This window comes from Orussus abietinus, unplaced genomic scaffold (genome assembly GCF_000612105.2).
Source record: "Orussus abietinus isolate OABI.00-Male unplaced genomic scaffold, Oabi_2.0 scaffold7, whole genome shotgun sequence".
Classification (NCBI taxonomy): domain Eukaryota; kingdom Metazoa; phylum Arthropoda; class Insecta; order Hymenoptera; family Orussidae; genus Orussus; species Orussus abietinus.
In genome coordinates this window covers 239,204-260,748 of record NW_019394453.1, presented here as the reverse complement: position 1 = coordinate 260,748, position 21,545 = coordinate 239,204, and the positions used below count along the sequence as shown (strand labels likewise).

General features: G+C 46.5%; 1 protein-coding gene across 1 annotated transcript in view; it reads left to right on the top strand.

Annotated features, from left to right (window-relative positions):
* The window catches only part of LOC105704132 (agrin), a 389,846-nt gene that overhangs the window by 278,923 nt on the left and 89,378 nt on the right, over positions 1–21,545 (top strand). Inside the window, exon 4 of the mRNA XM_023432426.1 lies at positions 132–341. Coding sequence (XP_023288194.1) covers positions 132–341 — 210 coding nt within the window. The remainder of the gene's footprint in view (positions 1–131; positions 342–21,545) is intronic.

The window sequence follows — 21,545 nt, the reverse complement described above, 5'->3', positions numbered from 1 at the left end:
ACATCCTTTCGGGATGTAAGTGTCGTCGGTAAATCCTCCCTCCGCGATCTCTCCGGTCAGGGCCGAGACTTGCGGCTTGTTAGCCGACTCGGCACGGCGAAAGCTCACCGAATGGAAATCCTGATTTTCAGAGCCCTGCGAGAAGACATTTTGTGCCTGGGGGGCCTCCTGCGTGGTCTCGGAAAATGGTCGAGCCCTGTGCCAGTGTCCCGTAAATTGTCCAGCCAATCACGAGCCGGTTTGCGGATCCGACAACGTGACCTACACCAATCACTGCCATTTGCGACAGGCTAGTTGCCAGCACCGGAAAACCTTCAGGGTGAAGCATCAGGGAGCTTGCGGTGAGTTTTTCTGAAAGCAGCACTTCCCGACGTCCTTCAAATTCTCCTGAACATTTATCTATCTTCCGCTCGGAAAAAATTCTCCAATTTATCGATCGACTCGCGGATACGGTTCCCCTTGGCTCTGCACTGTTAAAAAAAAATATATTATAATTTTATAACATCTTTGTTGGAAGTTTCATTCGGGCATGGTGTACTATTTTTATAACATATTTTAAAAAATATAATGTACAAGATATATTATAAATTTAGTACGTATGTGTAAGAAATTTGTGTTGATCGGTACTTGATATTAAATGTTTTTCTTTTTCTGCAAACAAATAAATTTCACATATGTTCTGGGCACGTGCGAGTACGATTTTGTAGACAGCCCTATCTTAAACGCCGAGAACAATTTGTTTGCAATTATCGTAATATCGAACCCTAAACTCTCGGAAAAGTAGTAGGTACGTTGTCTACGATGCTACCGGAGTTTTCTATTGATTGTAAGCATTTTTTTAAATATTATTTAAATATTTCTCGGACCCAAAAATGTCGCTACGACGCTTCTCCCCCAGTACCACCGATACCTGTCATCTCTCGATTAAATTTGTTTAAAAATAAACTTACGTAAACGAGGATAAAATTAAAAACTCATATAAAACAAAATTTGCTAACAATGCTTACTGAATGACTTTCGAATATCAAATTTATGATATTTCTTCGCAATTTCACAAACTTACAACACGGTGTTAGAAAATTGTAAATTCACTTAGAATTTCATGGTAAATTTGTGTGAATTCACTGTTAAGACATCAAGTTTATAATTTTACTGCAACCTTATGTAGTAAAAGTGTATGAATTTTATGAATATTTTTTAACAGTGTAGGACGAGGAAGTCGAGTTTGCAGAAAAATCGAACCTTGAGGAAATATCAGTTTCCTGCTTCTGCAATTCATAAACATGTCCGCGAAGGGCGAAGGATTGCGCCGGGAGGAAGTGGGTTTCCGGGAGACATAAAAATGAAACGAAAATCCTTTTTTTTTTCCTTCCTTTATTTCCTATCCATTTTTTTAAGAATGTACTCTCGCTCGAGAAGGAAAATGATGTCGCGCGAATGTATGGCGACGAAAGTCGCGAAAGATGGCGATGGCAGAAAGAAAAGTAGAGGCCCCTGTAATATCCGGTATTGACGTCATGGGCATCTACTATGGCGGCTGTAACGAGGAATAGTGGAGGATGAAGAGTAAATTGCGTGGAAAAAAAAGAAGATTCCCCAGACGGGCGCTGGTAATTCGCGAGTGAACGCAGATCTTGATGTCGATCGAGGGTAGAAAATTTCTGGAAGATGCAAAAAATGAAACGGCAAGGGAATTCACGTGGCACTATTTAATGTGCGGGGAGAGTTCAAGAAGTAGATAGGAGTAAGGGTTGCAGGAAATGAGGGAAAAGAGGAAAGAGAGGAAGGATACCCTGCAGATGCAAAATTCCTGAAATGCAGGGGTGGTTCGCGGACCGCACGGCTGATATCTCACCAGAGTGTAGAGGTTTCCATCCCTCCTTCTTTCCTTTCTTTTTTTTTCACAATCCCACACACCCTCCGGAGAGGATCTAGCCTATGAATTAACCAATACGCTCTACGCTCCGGGAGATTTGCTTGAAAGATCTCATCGGCGGGACGGGCCCGCCATTCTTAAGGGGGATGTTTTATTCAGGGGTGCGTTCTGTCTCTGCCTTGCCGAACGGCGTGCACGAGAGTCTGCGGGACGACTAAAATTTATCTATAAAATGTAATTATTAATTCCGCGCCAATCTAAACGAATTGCCAGGACAGGGGACGACCGATTGCAGAAAATAAAATTCACGTGGAAGGAAATTTCAAGCCGTCAAGTTTTATTCCGAAATTATGAAGAAACTTATACGTGTCGCGGAAATCTCGGCGTCATCATGCGTAATCCGAAAGGTAACAAGGACCGCTCGGTCACTTCCCGTGGCATAAATCCGACGTCTCTTGAGGAGAGAACGTGGAGGTGGAGGGATGAGGAAGGAGGTTCCTATTAGTACCGGAGAGAAGGAAAGAGCGAAGGGGGAGAGACATCTCCAGTCGAATCCCCTCTCAGAAATGGCGGCGGCCGGTGGCCCGACGATCGGGGATATGAAATTTCAAGAGGGACGTCCGTTTGTCTACCGTTGATTGTCATTTGCCTCGGTACGCGGCAGCGCCGCTACCGTTTTGTCCCTGGACAAAAGGCGATCTGCGGAGATTTCCTCTGTACCTCTCTTTCACCCTGGTCGCGGCGGGTTCTCTCTTCCCCCGTTTATTTATTCCCCTCTGTCTCCCCACCGAGCCGATTGACTCCTCGCTCGTCTCAGTTCTCTCCGTCTCTTTTTCTCTCCATTTATCTCCTGTTTCGCTGTTTCGCTCCCCTCGGCCTGGCGCCGCCTTTTCTCCCTCTCCCTCTCGTTCTCGTTGTCTCTCCTCTTTTGCCTCCTCTCCCTTCCTCTCGGATAGGAGAGCTTTTCACGAACGACCGCCTCGTGGGAACGAAGGCCTTTCCCACCGTTTCACTTTTGATCCGTCCACCTCGCGCTGGCGTCCACGCGGACACCCACCACCCACCACCCACCTGCCGGGCAATGGAGTACGCGAGCACCACCCTCTGCTAGAACGGGTGTGCGTTAATTATTATCACGGCAAACAATACGAAATGAGCCATCCTGACTAAGCGGATATACTCCGGGACTTCGTATCTTATCGATGCGTTATCACTCGAATACCAGGGTACAAGCTGACGCGTTGATTAAACCGTGATTTATTTTAATTTATTTAAGAAAACTTTTCCCCGAGCTGGGTGTACCGAATCGTTTCGACCTTTACAACATGAATATGGATGCTATAAGGAAACTCCTAACCCCCATGAATTTTCATTTTTATATGACAAATTTAAAAGATACCTTTAAACAAACTATAAAAAATTGAAATTTCATAAATGTTAAGACCTGCCTTGTAGCTTCCATATTTACATTGTAATGTTGGAAAAGATTTGGTCCACCCAGTTCATAAATGAGTTTTACAAGCGCGACCTCTTCTACGCCACTTTCACGCCACCTTACTTGTTATATTTAATGTTATTTTTCTTTTCTTTTTTCCTTGTGACTGTTACAATTTGTCAAGATGGAAAGAATGTTTCTCGGTGTAAATTGCGTGTTTAACTCGCTCCAAGGCTCGCGGGAACCAGGGCGAGAAATTTCGCTGAACGTGCGGCTGCTCTTAGGGGTTTCGTTTAGGGAGGCGTACCTTTTGCAATTTGAGTTTTTCGAGCGGGAAGGGTAAATTAGTACGGAAATCAGGCTGGCATGGCACGAGTGGGCGCAGGAAATTCAAAATCTCGTAAGCCAAGCAGCCACTTGTCGTGTCCGCCTTTCTCAGGATCACTCGAGACGTTCTGGAGACGCCTCCCCCCGTCCCTGTTCTGCCGTCCTCTTTCGCCCGGGCTTTTCCGAGGTTTTCCGAAAGTACTAAATTCTCCCTCGGCCTCTCTACGGCTTCTTGTCACTTTCTCGTAGATTTCCCGCACTGACAGAACAATTTATGTCGAGCCTCATTTTAATTCAATGGCCGGAACTTTTCTGGCTCGACGTGCTACGTTCGCCGTATATTCACCCCCCCTACCCCGGGATGTATAGCGCAATTCAGCGGCTTTGGTCAAAATAAAATGCGAAAGGGGGTAAAATACGAGCTTTCCGGCAAGTGTTCATTTAGCCGTAGCTCCCGGGGATCTTTCTTAATCCTGAGACCCGCTACGCGGCGAAACAAATTTCTTCCTGGCACGCGCGATCTGTCTGGGAGGTGCGTCGACGTCGCTGATTAAATATTCATGAAACCTGCATAAACGTAATAAAATGGTGTCACTTCCATTTAAGGACGGAAGCATTGTCGCTATTCGTATTTCGCACGTCTTGAAACATAATGGGCACATCCTGTAAGGTACTTACGCGACCTGGAATGAACTGTTTCTTAGGTACGAAGAGTTCCCGATATTCAAGTTTTCCTGGGCTAAGTAGGCTATTTTCATCCTTTATTTTGGTTTTTTTCAATGAGTCCCGAAGTACGGGTCGAAAGTAATGCAAGGGGTATGGAAATTTAGACTGGCAGGGAAGTAGAACGAAAAATTATTCTACGGCGCAATATGGCGACATTGAGCCACTCTACTTTTTCCTCTCTTCTTCTTCCACTCTATGTACTCTATCGTGTACTCTATGGTCCAAAACGTTCGAGGCCCCTTTTTCTCGAACTTCCCTTTAGGGCGTTCCTGCAATTAGGCGCCCTCGGAAGCCCTTAAATCCTCGACGACCCCCCGGGGGGATAAAATTAATTTCATTGGCCCGATGCGTGACTGCCGTCTTCCCTGGACGAGCGGGAGCCTCGTTTCTCTCTTGAGACGACTGCATAAACTTCATGCTCTATTTGCGTCCTCGTTTGCCCTCGAAGCTTGATTCCGAAGACGCGGCGATTTCCCACGAAATCGTCCCTTTAAGTGAGACATATCCGGGAAAGTCGAGGGGCACTGGGTCCCCTCCAGTTAACAAGTTGGAATTTTCCCATCTCGACTTCCGTAGTCTCTTCTCGCGTCATTACGACCAGGGGGGAGGGACTTTGTTGCAGCGGGTATTAAAACCGGAGCTTTCTCTTCCGGGCACTTTTTAACGGGGCTTCTTCGTCGACGGCTCGTTAATAAAGTGCCATTAACCCACTTTTGAGGGAGGCCGGTTCATTTTCTCGACCCTGTTCGGCCAAAAGTGAAGTTCGGGCACATCCGCTCGTTTAATTATGTCATCCCTCCCCCTGGGGACCGTTCTCACGCTCCTAACGGGGGAAGGGGTCAAAAAATTCACACGTTTTAATGGGGGGCTTCACGCGGGACGGAGCTCGTCAGAATTAGCCGGGAGGGAAAAAAATTAGCTTTAATCCTTATGGCGATGGACCTCGTTTCGCCACTTGCGAGGGAAGCGAGGGGGGTAATTCGCTTTAGTCGCCGCTTTACGGACTCTCGCGATACGAAAGCTCGTCCTAGGAAGAGAGACGCGGTAATCCCGAAGGAAAGCCTTTTAAAAAGGATGCCGGATCCTCGGAATATTTCACGCTCCTTTGGAGTCCCCTCTATTATTCGGGACGATTTTACCATTTTCTCGACTCGATCGGCCCAAGGGTCCATCAAGGATCGACGAGTCCTCCGATTTTATTGGCGCAGCTCGAAGGGGTGAAGCCGAGCTTCGGTCAGACCACTCGTAGATGTATATTGCCTCTTAAGCTCCGTTTTAAAGCTTCGCCGACGCGGATCCGTTAAATCCCGGGAAATAATAAAAATGCCGGAAATGACTTTTCCACTTTACTTGCAATTTTCCCTGCAAATTGCCGAGGGTCGTACCGTATTGCGGTCGGACTCGGTGCCGAGTAAATCGTTGCCGCAATTGTTTAGCGGCGGCGATGTAAGTCGGGTACTTATTAGGCGGTACATTATTTAACCGAAGCACTTTATTCCTCCCGTGAGGTGAAATTAAGCTCGGATAATTTCTTGTAAGGTATCGTTAAAGTGATTTCGATCGATTAAATTTACCCACGAGTGAAGTAACTTCTAATTCCAAATGCGAGTGATCATGCATGACGAGGAAAGAAATAGTTGGGCAAAATTAAGTCGAGAAAAGAGAGAAATTGAGGATTCTTGGGATTCTTGGAGGAAATGGGAGGGTGAAATCTAAATTGTCTATATTTTTATATACTCGGTATGAATATTATTCTGCGGCCAGGCCAACGCATGTCTATCGAGGGATCACCTGAGTTGTAGTCAAATTAAATTATGACGCTTAGTACAGGGGTAATTGACGCGCGAGATGGGGTCATGTTGACGCGAGTACGCGTCATTGAGTGCAGAAGGGCTGAGTTGATCAATTATGCTCGTTAGACGAGTCCCCGGTACATCCCATGCATGAAATTTACACATTTACAAAGTGTTGTACAAAGTTTGCCCGGCTCGCCCAAAAGTTACACACGAGTTCTACACCTAGGAAGTTACACGTGTACTTAATTAAAATTACACACGATGTTCTGCTTCTTCTTAAGAAATTCTTATTTCCCCTTCTTATACCCTGTATTAATAGAAAAAGAAAAAGAAATCTGTAATAAATTCAATTTTATATCGGTAGTTTTACACACATGTTTTGTAATAATCCAAGCTGCTTTAAAAAATGCAATGCCATACAATTCGAAACTTATTCATATATTCACTAACATTGTGTACAGTTGTAAATTAAATCATCTCACTAAATTTATAATTGTATACGAAAAAAATGCAAGAAATTTACAAGCATTTTTAAGAGTGCACTGAATTTCGTAAAGAATGGTCCGGTGAAAGAAGTGATCGTTCAACTTACCAGGGCTTAATAAACTGCATAAAACTACGGATAAACTACAATAAATTTATAAGCTAACGACGTTACGGAATTAATAAAAGAAAAATCGTAAAATATCTAATTTCCGGTATCTAGCCAACAGGCAGTGTTCAAAAATTTATGAACAGCTGTGCTAGCATTTTTACAGAAACTTTGAAAAGTCTCGTATTTCCCTAATTCCCGCCTAATTAGGAATCCAAACTTCCCCGTGGAATTTCGCTGTCGAAATTGGAGGCACGAGGCCTGGTAATCGAATTCGGTCAAAAGACCGCGAGTAAATTAGGCGAATCGGCTGCCGCTTAGGGCAGAGAATTTCCGTCCCGGGTTCGGGGGTGTCAAGAGGGAAGGGGATGACATCAAAGGCGACAGGGCAGTAATTAAGTTAATCAGGCACTATCTCGACGGTGCAGTTCATTACACTTTGGAGCGAGCATCGGTCCTCGGAGGGCCGGAGTAAGCGCGATTCCGGGCTTTATCGGAACTTTTCCGATGATAAATTGCCGATAACCGGGGCGGATTTCTCGAATTAAATCGCACCCTCCCATTGCCTCCCTTGGTTTCTCTTGTCTTCACGGACGACCGCGTTTCTTCGCTTTAACGCCGAAAATCCCACCGTAAAGGCTCGAATCGGCTCAAGTCAGCCCTCGAAATCCCGATACCCAATAGATGATCAATAAATTCGGGATATATTTCCGAAAGCCTGATTATCGAGGACTTCATTAACCCATCGAGAACGGTCCCCCAAAAAGGTACGCTCCGGTAAAGCTAACCGGATTTCAGGGATCTGCTTCGAGGGCCAATTCCGTATGCCCCAATTAGTCGGTCGTAATTAATTTCTACATTACTTTATTTTATTTTATCAGTCTCGTCAGTTTTTAAGATCCGTGGTTGGATTTAATAAATCGGGAGGAATGGAGTTTCCTTTTTTTCGACTTCGAATTTAAATTTCACATTTTCAGTCAGTACGGGATACTTTACTTAGGGGGAGGAAACAAGTTAGGGGTAAATCGACGAAACTGGGGTTCCGCTTGGGACGATATATATATATATATATTCGTCCGCAAAAAGAGTATCTTTTTCCTCCCCCGCCCTCTGTATCGTTTATTTCCTTTTCGAGTTTCTCGGGTCGTCTTTTCCTTACCTCGCATACATATATCTTCATTCCGGCGGAGCTCTCGGCGACTCCGTAGACGCGTCCGGGGAGAAGCATTCCTTCAGCCCCGTGAAATATCCGCGAAATATATAAATTCGCCTTTGCCCTCGGGGACATCATGGCCGAGGTTTCCAAGGAGGAGGGAAGAGGTGTCTGCGGCGTGATTTAAAAAGTACAATGGAAATTGAAGAACCCGGCTGGGGGAATGCGCCCCTGGAACCTCAGGGGGTGACAAAAAGGGGTTTCCCTAACACAGAGATGATGTACATACTCCTCATGTATCCTCGCGTCCTTCCTGTCGTCTATACTAGTTACCGAAACACTACCTTCAAAATAGGAATTACGGATTTAAAAAATGAAAATGAATTTAAAGGTAAATTGAAAATAATTTTGAAATTTATTTCCTAAGTGGAGCTCCAGGGAGTTGTTACGCGCGAGTTAAGAAATCCAAGACACAGAACTTAGTTATTGGGAATCTGAGTTTTAAAAGTTAGTTGGCATGCGAATTCCCAATTGTTGTAAACCCTGGAACCTCGAAAGGTGACTAGTAAGGGTTCCAATAAACCATAATGTGCACACTTCTTATGTATCCTCACGTCCTTCCTGCGTATCACCTGTCCTAGTTACAGGAACACTACCTTCAAAATAAATAAAAAAAAAATTACAGATGCAACAAAAATAAGGTATAGTTGAAAGTAAATTAATAGTATATCCCCTTCTAAGTGGAGGCGCGAGCTAAGTACCCGTGGGCACGGAACTTCAGTTTCGAGGAATCAGAGTTTAGAAATTGTTTGGAATGTGAATTTCCAATTGTTGCAAGGGTGGCAAAGGGTGGCGGGGGTCGGTCCGAATTCCAGGTTTTACTGGGTCTCTCTCCCTGGCTGGCCAAGCCAAGTATGAATGTCACGTGGGGGAAACACGAAGGGCATTTCGTTCATGCGGTGGCGTCACGCAATTTCATATCCGCCGAAATGCCTCGACTACCATCTAGTTCCGCCACCCACACTTGGGCGCACTTCTGGTGTGTACACACGGGTCATACTGCGCTCTCCGTGCCACTTGCGCACACACGCGGAGCAAAGACGACACCCACACTGTGGCTTGGAGCAAGTCCGGCCATAAGTACGGATGCATATGTGTTCCTGCCACACGTAACCGCACGTAACCACATCCGACGTAACCGGGAATTCTCCTCGAGACCCGGTTACACACGAGTGCATGCTTGCGCCCCTGCAAGATGCATACTCTGAACCCCTTAATACCAAGGGGGCATATTCCCGGGCACGACTGTGCCAAAGTCGACTTCCGAAATGAGGACTTATTGAACGTTACCTTATCCAATTACGTTTGATTTCATTCGAATGGTGAATCGGAGCGTGAGGGGTGAAAATCGATTTTTACGCCCTTAACCCACTTGCACGATTTGACGGAATTATCCGCAAACAATGACTGTTGTTTGTCACCAAGAGTCGGATTTTTTTAAGTACACGCGTATTTAGAGCGATGGTGCAAATGGGTTAACGACGAAAGTGCACCTTGCGTGTGTATGTGGATGCCACTTGGATTTCGAAATTAAGACTTATTGAATATTGATTGTTTTTAAATATTTCACTTAGTGGCCTGAAGGATGGAAATCCATTTTTATAGCTTTGACACCGGGAATGCATTTCAAGGATGCACGTAGCTAAGCCGACTTCGATGTGAAGATTGATCCAGCATTGATGTGACTATTAAGGAGTTAAGTTTAACTCGTCTCAAAGGGTGGATCCTGGGGTGCAGGGGATGAAAATCCATTTTTATAGCTTTAATACCGAAGGTGCACGTTACGTGGGCGGAAATTCAACTCCAAAATGAAGATTCATTGAACATTGCTGAGTTACGTTTCATGTAAGTACTTTGATACGTGGATCATAGGGCGCGGGGTGAAAATCCATTATCAGTGAAATGTGGTCCCTGGAATTAAAAGGAATGTCTCAAGAAATTAGGGGAACGATATTGTAAGACGAATGTAGGGTTCTTAGGTGCAATTTAAGAGTGCCGGGGTAATAGGAGGGCCGCTGTTATCCCGAGTCGCGTAATATCAGCTCCCTCGTTGTCGCGACGTGACGCGAAGACCCCGGGAACCTTTGCGATATTGCAGGGGGCAAGCCGGGATGCATTCGCGTGTGCTTTGCGTGCCTTGCATCTTCGCCGAGGCGAATTCCTCGACTTGCGTGCTTGCGTGGAAAAGCTCCCCCGCTCGTGCGAGTACTCGCGGAAGTCGGAGGCTGCCTCGGTAGGCTCGTCAATTCCCTCGAGGGATTTACCCCCGATATTGGCACAGAGAGGTGTGCCAAATGCAGAGTTCACTCCGCCACCCCTCCCCTGCTATCGAATTTTCGGAACACTGGCCGAGGAAAAAGGAAACTGCACGTTTTAACCGACTCCGACGAAAGTAACGTACTCCTAGAAAAAAAAAGTATGAAATCATATTTTTCCCTCCGGTTTACTTTCATGAAATAAACTTATCTATGTAGCATCGCGTCGTCTTCAAAGTGACTGTCAGTCTCGAAATACGCTTTATTCTCCTCTTCACCCTACGATGTAGATATATAAGTTTGTACAACAAAAGTGAACTAGACGGTTAAATATTATTTTAGACTTTTTAGTGGTATTTTTGTAGAGATACTGTTCCTTCTTAAGGCCGTTCATTATGCCAATTTTCATTTGGTTATTCTCTCCTACGTCGATAAGCTCCAAAATGGCGAACGGTGATTTTCTGACCGAGTTTTGCGTTTCCATTTCCGAAGAGCGATATCAGAAATGGTTCTCTGGCGGGGTCAAGGATCGGCTGGAGAAGTAAAGAAAAAAAAAACAAGAATCTTAAAACGTGGGAATCTGACAAATTCGGGACCCTCCCTCTTCAGGCGCCCATCCTGCGGTTGGGTTAACCCATTAATCCATTTGTCTGGAGCCGCATCGCGAGTAACACAAACGAGCGAATTATTTAGCGACCGCCTCGTGAATCGCGAATATTTATTTATGCGGTTTTATACGCCCAGCTTCCGGGCCGTTTTCCGCCGCGTCTCATTTTCCGCGAGGTGCCGAGAGAGAGAGCTCCGGGATGGATGCGCGCGGAGATTGCGCGTTGGTCGGATGCAAAGTAAATAACAACACGGCCGATGATTACACAAACCCCCTGGTTACACCCTGACGCTCCTCCCTTGCCACCGCGTTGCTCTCTTGCACCCCTGTGCCACTTTATATTGTGCCGACGGTATGCCGTTTAGTTGTCGACAGTAGAGATGCCGGATTAAAGGCAGACAGACGAAACGATCCTACATAATATCGCCGCGCATATCGTCCAGGCCATACTACGGAATAACGTCGAAAATCGAAACGCAAATTGTCCCTTAATAAATAAGCTTTTGTAACAGCCTGGCCGCATACGTTAATTTTTCACGAATTTCCGAGGAGCTATTTCGTAGTAGGGATGTAGTGAAAGCGATTCCTTTCTTCGAACTTTTATTACACTTTATTGTACAGTTCTAGCATCAACTGGTAAAATTACAAGGCGTGTGTGCTGAATACATATACGAGTGTGCTATCAATGAAATGTCCATTACATGTTTCATGAATTTATTACACCTTCTTTTTTTTTTCAATAAATAGCGTATACTCGTTTACTCGGATTTGTGATCTTTAGTTATGCCGCAGTTTACTGTAGGATTAAACGAGAAATTGTGGGGGGTGGGGCAGGGGGAGGGTGGTTAGTTTTAAACCCCAAAACATATAGAAGTGGACGCAAAACCCAGAGGGGTCTACTTTTGTCAGGGTTTCAATAATATCCCGTATTTTCTCTAGTAATTGGCAGGAAAATCAATACACATTGAACGGGTGAAAAGAGGGGGTGGATAGGGGGCAGGGGAAATTAACTTTTCCAAGGCCCTCTGCCCCATATTAGCCGGTGTTTTCTTTACTAATTAGCGGCAAAATAAATGTTCGCCGGGCGTGAAAATCCGATTTTAACACGGCTTTCATTCAAGCTTACGGCAGTTCCTTGTATACTACCCCTCCTCTCACTCCCTCTCTCTCTCTCTCTAGTACCATTTTCTCTTATGTTGTTTTACTCGGTTTACGGCAGGCGTGAAATTCATTCGAGCAAGTGCTCTCTTACCTTAAGGACACTTCCGTGAAAACCTCGCCCGAGAGTGTAACCCTGATTCTTGAAAATTCACATCACTCTCTTCACCTGCGAACAAATTTTATACGTCTGCTATGTCCCGCCGAGAAGGCGGGAAATTGATAGGTTTACAGAAATGTGGAAAATGTGGATCTTAGGAGAAAGTGGAATAATTGTGGGAGAAATGAAATGTCTAGCTTGGGAGGAGTGATTCCAGTGAGAGGGGAATTTAAAGGGTTGCGGATAATTGCGGGTCTTTTTGGTATACCCTGAAAGAGGTAATAACAGATATTTGTGAAAATGTGGATTTTAGGGAAAAATGAAATGATTGTTGAATCAATGAAATATCGACTTTGGGAGATATCTAATTTTTGGTAAGAACTTCTGTTATGTGAGTTTCTTTTGTATATGAATGTAGAATAATACTGGGAAGGTTTTTGCCATTTTGAGGAAATGGTTGAAGCTCCTTTCTTAATTATTAGCGGGAGTTTACCGGAAATGACGTGCTCGCTTTTAACGTGGGCAAGCTTAATCCGAGGATGCATCGGTGTCACGGCGTGCAGTAGGCACGTCAAAACGGTCGACGCCTCAAAGTCAAAGATACAAAGGGAAGCGATAATTAATTATCGACAGGACTAATTATCGACTCGCCGGCATCGAAAAGGGTGCGCTGCTTTCGGTTCCCTCCTGGTTAACGGGGAGACTTCGATATGTCGATATTTCTGCAGCTCCGGGCTGTTTGGAAATTGGAGGTCGTGCCGAAGATTACGGAGCTTATTGATAACGTATGCGAGGGAATTTTTCCCCTGACATTACGTCCTTTCCACCTATCCCCTATTTTCCTAACCTCAACATTTCACTATGATACCCGATAAAAATAGAGACGTCAATTTGTTCTAACCGAAGATGTCTCACGAAATGTCAGGATGATTTTTTTTGACCGATTTAAAAAAGTAAACAGGTTCTCATTATTTTTCACTTCAAAGCATCTTTTCTTGAAGTCGGTTTTTCTTTTCTTTCTTTTTTTTTTTTATTAAAACGTTATTACCAAAAGCGTATTTTTGTAACTCTTGGAAATGATTCTTTGATCATTCCTGGTGCTTCGAAAAAGTTTAGATCTCCCCAGTTTGAAGGGATCAATTTCCCCGTCCGGGAATCTCGATCTCCGGATCTGCGATTACGGGCAGTCGCATAAGCCGTGACAAATCGGCCGGAGTTTCGGCGAATTTTCGTACAAACGTCTTAATCTACCGTCGTACCGGAAGTTTCAATAAGGAGCATGAGTTATGCGCCGCCATAAAAGACTTTTCCACCCCCATTTGGCGCTCCTTCCTCACCCTTTGCGGCCCCCGTTTCCGTCCGGCCGCTCTCTTCTTCTCTCTCGCACCCCCGGCGGTCCGGCTCGCTGCGTCTCCCTTCCACTCGCGAGCGTTAATCCTGAAAAATAGCACGGGACATTTTTCACGGGATTCAAAGTTACAATCTGTAGCCGGGGCGTCGACGAATGTGCCGACGAGTCAGGCGAGACCCTGCCGAGAGAAAGCACTCTTTCACTCTCTTTTTTCTCCCACTGTTTTCCTTTTTATTCCCTCTGCCCTCTCGGTCCTCCTCCCTATTTTCCTCCCCTCGCCCTACGAATACCGCGGCCATCGCGAAATTACCACTCGGGCACTCGTGTCCCACCCAGGGGGTGGAATGAAGGGAAACAAAATTTCGAGTAAAATTATTTTTCCCCCCTCTCTCTTCCCCCATTTACGAGCGTTTACCTCTTCCGATTCCGCCATTGACGCGCGCCCGGGTCGGTGCGACGATTTTTTGTTCCCTCCCGGCTTTTTTGCCCGGAATTATCTCTTTTTCCTCCCTCTCGCCTGCAATATTTATTCCCCTCGATTCCAATGTTGATATGCATGCGCTTTTACGGGGTACCGACTGTTTGAACGAATTATTCCTTCTCCGATTGCGAGCGTTTAATTCCTCTCGCCCGATCGACTATTTACTGTGCGGAATATTGTTTATGGAGTTATTTATTTTCTCGCGATTTACGATGTCTCCAGTTGGCGTAGATAATAAGGGGCGCGGGTTCGATCCCAAGTAGATACCTCGAGATATATATATATTTTTTTTCCCCTCCTTTTATTCATTCTATTCTCTCCACCTATTCTCTCCTTAATATTTATGCAGTTCTTCCTTCTTTCCGGAATTATTTCTCCGCCGAGATTCATCCGCTCTCGACGTGTTGATGTGGAATATTTTGCCCGACTGTTGTCTCCCTCTTTTTATCGGCTTCTCTTAACTTCTTTAATATGCACACCTTCGAGAATGGAAATGCGTATTGCAGAATTACTCACACCCCTTTTTGCGAGGGTTCGTTTCTTTCACGGTGCCTCATTGGTATGCACGTTTGGCGGGTAGTTTCGATGGCGATTATTTCCCCTATGTCTTTTTCACTTTTTTTCACCTCCACGTTTACGAATATTTACTTCCTTCGATTCCGAGGTTTTGATATGCATATGTTTGATAGCAGGTGGTCCCGAATGACGAAGTTACCCGGCCATTCGGTAGGAATACCAAACGCAGTGTCCAATTCGGTTGGCCGGGGAAATTATTTCCTCCATTCCACACTTGTAACTGGATGCGTCAAATTACTTGACAAACTGTTTAACGAATTACACGCGTAGATAATTCCCCCGGGGAAACAAAGTTTGCCCGGCCGGCGTGCAGTTAATTTCACAGCTCGAATAATATTTACGTAGATGCGAATTTACGTCGAAATTAAAACCCGTCCTCGGAAATAAAACCGCCAGGACGTGACAAATTGATGCCCCTTTAAACGGTCGATTTTAAGGATTTCTTAATTCCCGTCGGCCATAAATTCCGGGTATAATTCCGATTTAAGCTGCTGAAACGTATACTTTATTGGATAATGCGGATTTGGCAAGTTTCGCTGCAATATGTACCCCGGAATCTGCGCAGCCCCGTATATACATATGTGTCAATAATAACTCTGAGCGTTATTTGATTTTTACGGGAGGCGAAATCCGATTCAAATTGGCTCGGGTTTGCGGTTGCCGATTCGCAGCCAATCACGACACGCCGTTAATAAAAGAGATGGATCTTCGATTGCGGTTTAAAGCCCCATTTCCAGTTCTTTTTTTTTCGTTTTTTTTTTTTCGCCGGCCCCGGGAGAAATTTCCCGGGAATCGCCGAAAAAGCCCGGAAATGAATAGCCCCTGCCGGAGTAAATTATCAGGCCCCAGTAAATACCGATTGTTGGTAAATACCCGCCGCGAGACGTAAAGTCTAATTTGAGGGAATCATCTTTGCAATTGCATAAAGGGAATGAACCCAAAGGCGCGTTATCATATAAAAATAGAATTAAAGAGGGAGAAGAAGAGCCGAAATGGAAAATTGATCTTCCGGGGGTCTAGTCGCATAATGGGCTCCTTAAAAATGTATGAAGCTTCCGGCTTCTCATAATCCCTCGGCGAAAACGCCAATGGAGGTGCTAACGTTGGTGTGGATCGATAGAGGATGTTTTTGCATGGAAATTTTTAATAATTGCTAAGCTCCGCCCTGGTATCCTTGCATTTTGATGGCGCGTCGAGGTGCTCGGAGATATTCTGCTAGGAGGGAGGAAAAACGAGGAAATAACCGAAATAAAAATTTGGGGCTCGCGGAAAACCAAGACGAATGGCTTAGGGTGTTTCTGGGAAAGTGCGCAAGGGCTGGCAGGACTCGGAGTAAATAGCAATTAGGTCCGCAGGATCCTTTGATCCCTGGACCGAACGCGGAGGACCCGCTCCCAGGGTGCGGGGAAATCTCCGAGAGAGAGAAAAAAAAAGGAAAAACAAACGACGGCATTCGGGAGAAAAGGAAATATAACGGAGGGAGGGCGAATGAAAGGAGAAAGTGTCACCGGGAAAAGTTTGGGCGCGCCGGGGAGGGAAATTGCTTAATAATGACGCCCCTTGCAAGCCCGTAAGGGGTTGCTCGACTCCGGGAGCAGTAGGACTCCTTAAGGACCGGCAAGGGTTGTAGTTACAAATTTCCCTGGTCCCTCCACCGACATTTCTAGCCCGCGAACTTTACCATTTATATACAAAGCCATCCGTTGCACGAAAATTCTATTAAAACGAAATTGTACCACGCCAGCGCACCCAGAGGATGCGCATACCGCGTAAAGAGGAGAGGTTGATTATCTCCTCTTCGCATCCTCCGGCTCCCCCTCGTGCCCTCCCCCGTTCTAATTTTCTAGTTATAACCATACGGCGGTGGTTCCACCCCGACTCGGCCCGGTAGACGGGTCTTTTAATGCGGAAAATCAAATCCGCCGAGGAAATTCGTCTCGGCGACCGCCCTTGCGCTGGAGGATATTCCGTATTATTAAACGGTAAAAAATCTACCAGGACTGTGTTAAGTTTTCCCCGATGGTCCTGATTGCGTTCTCGATAGGAGGGCCACGCGGTGGCCCGTCTTGCTCATGGATACCGGCCAATTATGAAGTTTGCTTAGAGTGCCTCCCCATTTGCAGGACGGCGAGGTCCCTGCTTTCTGGGCGCTTTTAGACCGGGGTAAGGGAGAAAAAACCGGGTATGTAACTGCGGGGCTAAGCGGGGACTGGCTGCAACTGCTAGTATTGCCGATGGCAGGTATTAAAGCATTTGTCAGCCGGTCGAATATTAGCCTCGACTAGCGGGGGTACACTTATTAGTGCGCGCCTCTATGCATGGCGCCGAGCCAACTAGTTAGGACCCTGAGGTGAAGTCCAAACGCGGGCGCCCCGACGCCAGGAATCCGGCCATGCATACTTAGTTGGTCTTGCACTCTACACATTGTTGCACCGGTCCCAGGGAAAAGGACACGTTCTATGCGATGTCGCCTTCCCGAGTCGTTTTACTTCTTACTTGGGCTTTAACCGTGGTTTGCATAAACATCCTGCCCACTCGGATGGAAACATCCTTCGCGTGCGTGAATGCCGCAGAGGCGATCTTCTTCAGAGAATACACCTCATGAAACGTTTTATTCAAATCATAATTATTACATATTTATTGAGCATGTCGATGGAACACCGCGGAACATAATTGAATATTATCGACTTTATAATTCGGTTTGTCCAAACATCGCATCCCTTCGAAACACACATCACGTTCGCGGATGCTAAAAAGACAGCCCACTTAAGGGGATACACTTTGTCGGACGATTTATTAAAATTTGTTAATTGTTCTAATCTATTGGACACGTCGATGGGAGGGAGATGGAGTTGTTGAAAGTTGCCAAGATGTGACATCGGGCAAGGGAATTTATCAACATTATTTTGAGGGTTCTGCAGACATTCGAGGGAGATTTTAGGCGGGAAGTCGCTCTGTCGCGTGACGGTTCTTTCGATTTGGCTCGTCTGGGCTGCGGATTTTTCTGGATTCGGGGTCAATTTTGGATTTGGTAACTACCCTCGAAAATGACCAACAGATCGCGCAAGACCCGCGAATGGACCCCGCTGCATGTGCTTTCGCACCCCCCGGACAGACGTGTACAAACCGCTGCAATTTCCGGTGTGAGCGAAATTGCAGTTCCGCCGCGTTCGCCGGTAAACGTACAGCGGTGCGGCGCTCTTTTTTGTTTTTACCTCTCGCCTTGCCTTTCGGACGCACGTATCATTTTTCCCCTATCCTCTCTCTCCTTTTTTTTCCCCCCTTTTTTCCGAAACCGCCTCGCGCGCGCGATCGCCGAATCACCTACGCGCGCTAGCTGCAAATGCGTTCCCTTTCAATTGTTAACCACCCCATGGGTTGTTTGTTTATCGGCACTTTAACCCGCACGCGGTTTCTGTTCCATTGTCCCTGAACAAATGAGGTTATGCCCGGTGGGAATTGGGTCTTCCAATTAGGTTACCGAACCACGCGGCACATCGGGACCGGCTAGTAACCGACAATGCGCGGTATTTACACATTTTTATTTTCAATCCGGTCCGGGAAATACGAATTCCTTCGATCTTGCTTCCCCGGGAGAAATGAATCCGCGATCCAGCCGCACCCTTTCAATCCATTCGAGGAACCCGAAGCGTCCCTCGAACCCTCGAGAGGGTCGCACGCGCGACGTGAAATACCGCCCTTTAATTCCCGGGAGTCCCCCCAACAAAAATAAAACAACAATTCTCATCCCGACCCAGAAATATCCTGAAACGCACTTAAACGCGTAATAAAAGCGTCGCTGAATGTACCGAACGCAAAATGGAAAAAAAAAGGGGGAGAAAGCTCGCCTAAAAAGATTCCCTTTCACGTGGGGTTCGGCAAGCGCGAACGAGGAGTCCGCGCAAGCTCGGCGAAACAGGAAGGAAAGTCACGAAGTGGGGGTTGGGGGGTTGGAGGGGTGGAGAAGAGGTGAATGGGGGGCACCCTCGACGGATGCGGCTAAGCAAAATTCCCTCTTTTCCGTTAATTAGCTTCAACTGTGTCACAACGGATTCAACGTCGAGGACATTCGGCAGGAGGAGCAAGGGGGTTTGCATTGGGGTTGGGGGGGGCAGGTTCTTGTCAAAAAGTTGCCGAACAAAAATCCCAGCTGCCCGGGTCTCCCCCCCAAGCCACCCCCTCGATACTTCCGGGTATCTCCAGGGTCTCTTAAAAGTTTCTCCCCTCCAACCGTGCCCTGGTCCTCCGTGCCCCTCCCCCCACCTCGTTCGACCCTCGCACCGCTCACCGGAACTTCGACTCGGCGTGAGCTGACGCAAAAAAGTCCTTATCTCCCGTGACCTGGATCTCTCTTCTTTTTTTATTTTATTTCGACCTTCTTCCCCCTCCCCATTACCCCACCCCCGGAGTTCACCAGCTCTCGCGACCGGGGCACTTTAACTCGGAAACTAATTACAGTTCAGGCGTGAGGGAGTTTTTGCACCTCGAGCACCCCTCCGTCGATGGGGTGGGTGGGGGGGGCAGAAGGTTCGACATTTTTCCTCCGCCCCTTTATCGGCGCCGCGACGGACGGGGGGCCTGGAGGGCCGAAGGGAAGACGGAGGAAAATATCTTTGAGAGATTAAAAACGTTTTAATTAGCCCGTTCGCTCGGATGGGCTCCGCGGATCAAACGATCTGGATTTCCTTCCCTCCCTGACGGTCCCGGCACTCCTTTCGAGTGCACCGAATAAACACTTTAGGATAATTACCTGGAAGGGGGCATGAATTTCCCCGGTAGATCCGCCGACGATTCCTCTTTTTATTGTTGCTTGTAATTTCAATACGCTTCGACTGTTTCCCCGAGCCGGGCGGCGGGGAAGGAGCTCATCTCACCGCGGAGGCGCTTAGCGCGCGGAAGTGGTCGCCGTTAAAATTCATAATTTCAATGGTTATTTATACAGCCGGTTGGTCATTGCACCGTGCCATTCGAAATATTAATGTCGGCAGCATACTCATGAATCATTTATTACCGTTGCGTTCGGTTGGATATTTTTCGAGAAATTTAGATTACTTTGCGGTCGGTGGCGTTGCTTGAGGGGCCGCCCTAGGGTTGGCCGCAGAAAATTGCGACTTTTCCGAATTAAATATAAAGAAACTATTAGTCTTATTAACTTGACACTTTTTCGACGCGTTTGACTACATTTTGAGACTACGTCGTTTTTTTCTTTTCAAGTAGAATTTGAAGAGATTCTGCTTTTTCTTTTTTCGCGTTCTCTCTCGAAACGCTCTTTTTGAAATTGGTAATCGTCTGTGTCGGGAACGGATGGTTTTTAATCCACTTGAAATTTTACAATCGTATTCAGTGGATGTCCAGATCTTGCCGGGACTAGGATTCCTAAATTTCATGCAAAATTCGGAACTTGCAACTCGAAAAGTGGGCTCGTTAGTTGCAGACATTGTTACTTCAATATGCCGTCATTTAAGACATTTTCGATATTCTTCGATGATTCTAGTTCGAACCGTTGCCGTATTCGTGTAGATTAAGTAATCCTTCTATTTTGTCTGATCCAGTGTTTTACAGCAGCTGATTTTACAATCACCTTGGAGAAACTTTTCTCTATGCGCTCCAGTAAATTACGCATAATTCTAGAACGATTCGACATTTTTATATTAAAAAAAAAAGAAAAGCATTGAAGTTTCAAAACGGAGTCAAGTATGTCGAGATAGATTTAAATCAGTAAGACGTACAGTGTTTAATTTTCGCAAAATCGCCTTACTTTTTGCCCATCGACGTTGGGGAGGTCTCTTCAATTACACCATTGTAGTCGCAGAAATATCCGAAGAACGTAAAACGATCCGCCGATAGAACGTTCAATGGATATCTCCGCGAAACGAAGTTCCGCGTCGAGCAGAGAAAAGTAGAGAGCGAAGTGGAGGGCAGAAGTGACGAGGGCTGGGAAGAGCCATGGAAACGGAAATATTGAATGAGCGAGAGAGAAAGAGAGGGAGAGAAAGAAGGAGGGAAAAAATAGCAGAGTTCAGGGGGTCGGGGTTTGAGCCCTCCGCGAATGGCGCAGCCGAAATTAGAGCGGCAGAAATCGACGCACGTCCCTGGAACAAGCTGGCAAGTGGTAGTGGACTCGCTGCAGTTAGATGCGCCCTCGTGTAAGTGGCTCTGCAGTGGCGGAAGCTGGGTCAAGCCGAGACGCGACCTCTCGGCCGCCATCTTTCTTATCCACTCGAGAGCCGCGTCTCCGCGAGTTTCGGGGGGAAAAAAAAAATATTTCCCGCCGGGCTCTAGAAGAAGTCGCATCCGGATGGTATTCTTCTCGGGTCGTTGATGCCCCGGAAACGCAACTGAATTATGAGAAAGAAATTTGACGCGGTAAAAAAAAAAAGGAAAAAGAAAAAGAGGGAGAAGAATAACCTACAAATCGCTACCATTTCGACTTCTTCTCCCTGAGGAGGAAATGGATATCAATATGTTCACTTCTTATTGGCGAATGGTGCGATCAAGTTGCGCCCCCAGGCGACTGGATAAGCCCATGGGAACCCCTCGGAAGGGGCAGTTTCTTCTTAGGGGAGGAACGGGGCGAAACCACGCAAAGGTCTCACTTTTCCATCCCCCTCTTCGAATCTACCGCGGTTTTTCACCTCCCGGCCACTCTTCTGGGAGACGCGGGGCCGAAAGTTGCGGAAGCTTCGGCGAGGGGAGGGATCACCCACCCCCTGGTGTTGCCCTCTTTTTGTCGTTTCCTTCCCGCCGTTTTCACGGCTCCTCTCCCCCTGGCACCATCTTGCGATCTTCGAGATTCCTTCGCGAATAAACGGAAAGCTTTTCTCGGTTTTTACGGGCCCTCCTCCCACCTCCTTCCGCGCCCTAAGGACGCGGATTCCTCCCCGGAAACGCCGGGGCTCTTAAATTATTCCCGCCGCTATGCACACGCGATGGCATTTTCTTGTCATTCCGCGCCTTCCCCGTCAACGACCCGGCCCCGGGCTCCACGGAAAGCTACGCGAATTATTCAGAAAAGCGACAAACTACGGGACGAACTCGAAACTACGGAAATC